The sequence below is a fragment of the Dufourea novaeangliae genome, unplaced genomic scaffold (assembly GCF_001272555.1).
Source record: "Dufourea novaeangliae isolate 0120121106 unplaced genomic scaffold, ASM127255v1 scaffold30, whole genome shotgun sequence".
Classification (NCBI taxonomy): Eukaryota; Metazoa; Arthropoda; class Insecta; order Hymenoptera; family Halictidae; genus Dufourea; species Dufourea novaeangliae.
Genome location: NW_015373906.1, coordinates 294,381 through 297,724, shown reverse-complemented (window position 1 = coordinate 297,724; position 3,344 = coordinate 294,381). Strand labels below are relative to the sequence as shown.

The 3,344-nt window shown below is 37.1% G+C and overlaps 1 protein-coding gene across 2 annotated transcripts in view; it reads left to right on the top strand.

The window, feature by feature from the left end:
- Window positions 1–818: 818 nt before the first annotated feature.
- The window catches only part of LOC107193813 (transcription initiation factor TFIID subunit 5), a 2,897-nt gene continuing 371 nt past the window's right edge, over window positions 819–3,344 (top strand). For both annotated transcript variants that reach the window (XM_015583319.1, XM_015583320.1), the window contains exons 1-10: window positions 819–961; window positions 1,134–1,319; window positions 1,439–1,641; window positions 1,727–1,923; window positions 1,987–2,191; window positions 2,263–2,382; window positions 2,448–2,593; window positions 2,672–2,809; window positions 2,909–3,102; window positions 3,178–3,344. The exon at window positions 3,178–3,344 is cut by the window's right edge. In XM_015583319.1, the coding sequence (XP_015438805.1) occupies window positions 899–961; window positions 1,134–1,319; window positions 1,439–1,641; window positions 1,727–1,923; window positions 1,987–2,191; window positions 2,263–2,382; window positions 2,448–2,593; window positions 2,672–2,809; window positions 2,909–3,102; window positions 3,178–3,344 (1,619 nt within the window). In that variant the 5' untranslated portion in view covers window positions 819–898. The remainder of the gene's footprint in view (window positions 962–1,133; window positions 1,320–1,438; window positions 1,642–1,726; window positions 1,924–1,986; window positions 2,192–2,262; window positions 2,383–2,447; window positions 2,594–2,671; window positions 2,810–2,908; window positions 3,103–3,177) is intronic.

Sequence of the window (3,344 nt, the reverse complement as noted above, 5' to 3'; positions counted from 1 at the left end):
ATCTACGTTCTTTCAGCTTCAAACTGAATGCTTGATCAAGACGTAACCTGTCCATATAACGTTGGAAGAGCTATTCAAAGTGAACTAACCGGGGTACGCATGACGAGATACAGTGTCAACCGTTGCAAACAAATGCGATTTTCACAATGTTCTTGTAATTACTAGTGTCATGCAGTTAGGGAATAGTAATCTACGTTCTTTAATCGTTGTATCTAATGCAAAACGAAGAATCAGCACGGAAGCCCCGGTGGAGGCGCCATGATCACGTGGGTTGAGAGCGTGGGGTCACGGAGCCCCCGGTGGCGGCGCCATAGACCCTGCACGGAGGCCCCGGTGGAGGCGCCATCGATCACGTGGGCTGAGAATGCGGGGTCACGGAGCCCCCGAAGCAAGCTGAAGAGACCCCGTGTTTGTGAGATGTATGATGTACAATTAGAATTTCAACGATTTATAAATAAAAGTACACACGGCTGAACTCAACGATAAATTTATTAATAAATTTATTTACAAAACTTAGGATCGATAAATTAAACATCAAAACTGAACATCTGAAATAATCAATAAATTATTGACAAACTTCAATATTCAAAATTAACGCGCAAAACTACAATCAAGTCCCGACATACATATTTATTTATCGTGTATATCTTATATGACGGATATTGTTTGGAATTTATACATATGTTTATGTTTATATATTTTAAATTTTATATTAAATATTTAAATAAATAGATAAAGTATAGCATTGTATTTTATTGTCTCTCAACGCAGAAACAACTTGTATGTTGGTATACACGCGCGCCTAAGTGCGCGTTCGAATGACGAGATTGGTGTGTTTCTCTTACAGTTTGTTTGTTAACTAATATTTCAATTTTGTAACATAATATTTTAAGCGAAAATGGACAACGATAAAAGTACCATGCTGGCAGTTTTACAACTGCTTAGAAAATATAATTTAAAGGTATGACACAAATATTATCGTTATCGGGCACCTTCTAACCTTTAAATTGCATATAAACACTAAATAATTAGTGTAGAAATACGCAGCTCACCTGTATTCTTTTGTATACAATGTGTTATGGAAAGGTTAAGTACTACATAAAATATATAAATACAAAAATTTACTTGTATAGGGAACAGAAGAGTTATTTAAGAAGGAAGCAAACTTGACGGATATTTCTGCGGATGAAACTCAACAGACTGACTCTGAAGTCAACAGTGTTCTTTCCGCATACAAGAGTGAAGGAGATCCAGCACTTTATGAGAAAGCATATAGTGAGCTAAAAAAGTTTGTAGAGGGTTCCTTAGATATATACAAGGTAAATCATTATGTGTACAACAACTGTATTAAATAAAGGTTGCAAAAGTCTAAGAAAATATGATTGTACTGTTAATACATTTGCTCCGAAAGATGAAATGTGTTTGTTATTGAAAACAGCATGAATTGGGTACAATATTGTACCCAGTTTTGGTACACATGTACCTCGAATTGGTTTATAATAATCATTCAGAAGAAGCGAAACAACTCTTAGAGAAGTTCAGTGGGAATCTGGAAGAATATTATCAGAATGACTTGAAAAGACTATCTAATGTTACCAGGCGTGAACAGATGGCTGGAAATGAATTGACTGATACTTTTAAGTACGCACATGTTTAAGTATTACTCTCGTACAGAATTTAATTATAATTAAATTTCGTGGTACAAACCTTATGAAATATTCCACAGATCTAACCAGTTTATAATTAGAATGTCAAGGGACACTTTATCGATATTAAAACGACATCTACAAGAGAAGAAACACAGTGTGTTATTAAATATTATACAGGAACACCTATATTTTGATATGTATGAAGGAGTAGCACGGAATAAACAGCAAATTGATGCCACATCTGGTGCAGTAGTTGGGGAAGCTACAAGACAAGGTAATGTAACTCGAAGAATTCTTAAAGAATTCAAGAAAATAAGAATGCCATAATGTGTTTCAGACAATAAGGCAAAGGTGTATTATGGACTTCTAAAGGAGCCAGACATTCAATGTATGCCTCCAACAGAGGAAGAAGAAGACGATACAGGTGGTGCTGATGGAGATAAACCAAAAAAGAAGAAGACTAAAAAAGATCCTCTGTTTTCTAAAAAAACCAAATCAGATCCAAATGCGCCACCTGTTGGCAGGATGCCTTTACCCAATTTGTAAGAAATCTTCCGATGAAAATGTTTTGGTTCTATCTAAAACTGTACTGATTTAATTTTTTTAAGTACAGAAAAGACGCGGATAAGTTGGAGAAAGTAAAAGCGCTCAGAGAAGCATCTAAACGGGTGGTATTGGGTCCAGATATGTTGCCATCTATATGCTTCTATACGATTCTGAATGCGGTTCACACGTAAGTTCATACGAAAATGAATCTTTTCATTATCAATCTGAATATGCGTGTAATATTAGACATAGTGTGACAGCAGCAGAAGTGGCTGAAGACTCGAGTTTACTAGCTATCGGATTTAGTGATTCCAGTATAAAAGTGTGGAGCTTAATTCCACAGAAATTAAGACTGATGAAAACTGGAGAACAGTTACAGGACATTGATAGAGAAGCAGGTACTGTTAATGTAATGGAGCATTCAAATTCTCTTAATTACAAATGGTAAAAATATGGTTTGTATCACTGTATGATAGATGATGTATTGGTGAGAATGATGGACGATCGTACAGCAGAAACATCGAGGTCTTTGTATGGACATAACGGTCCCATATATAGTTTGTCGTTCAGTCCAGATCGGAATCTTCTTCTTTCGTCTTCGGAAGACAGTACAGGTATACGGTGTACTATTTACGCCCGAAAGTTTCAGCAATAACAGCTACATTTTCATAATTATATTTGACAACAAAATGTCACATTAAACTGTATTACAGTCAGACTGTGGTCTTTACACACATGGACTTGCGTTGTCTGCTACAAGGGACATTTATTCCCAGTGTGGTGTGTACGATTTTCGTCGCACGGTTACTACTTTGCGACATCCTCCCACGACAAAACTGCCAGGCTCTGGGCTACCGATTCCCATCAGCCTCTTCGAATATTTGCCGGTCATTACTCGGACGTAGATGTACGTATGTTGATTTTAATTAGAATTTGATTAATAGCAAATTAACGTTAAACTAGAACCACGAACTTGTTTCAGGTAGTACAGTTTCATCCAAATTCGAACTACGTGGCGACCGGTTCCAGCGACATGACAGTAAGATTATGGGACTGCGTAACCGGTAGCCAAGTCAGACTAATGACCGGACACAAAGCTCCGATTTACTCCCTTGCTTTTTCCGCAGAAGGTCGGTTTTTAGCGTCGGC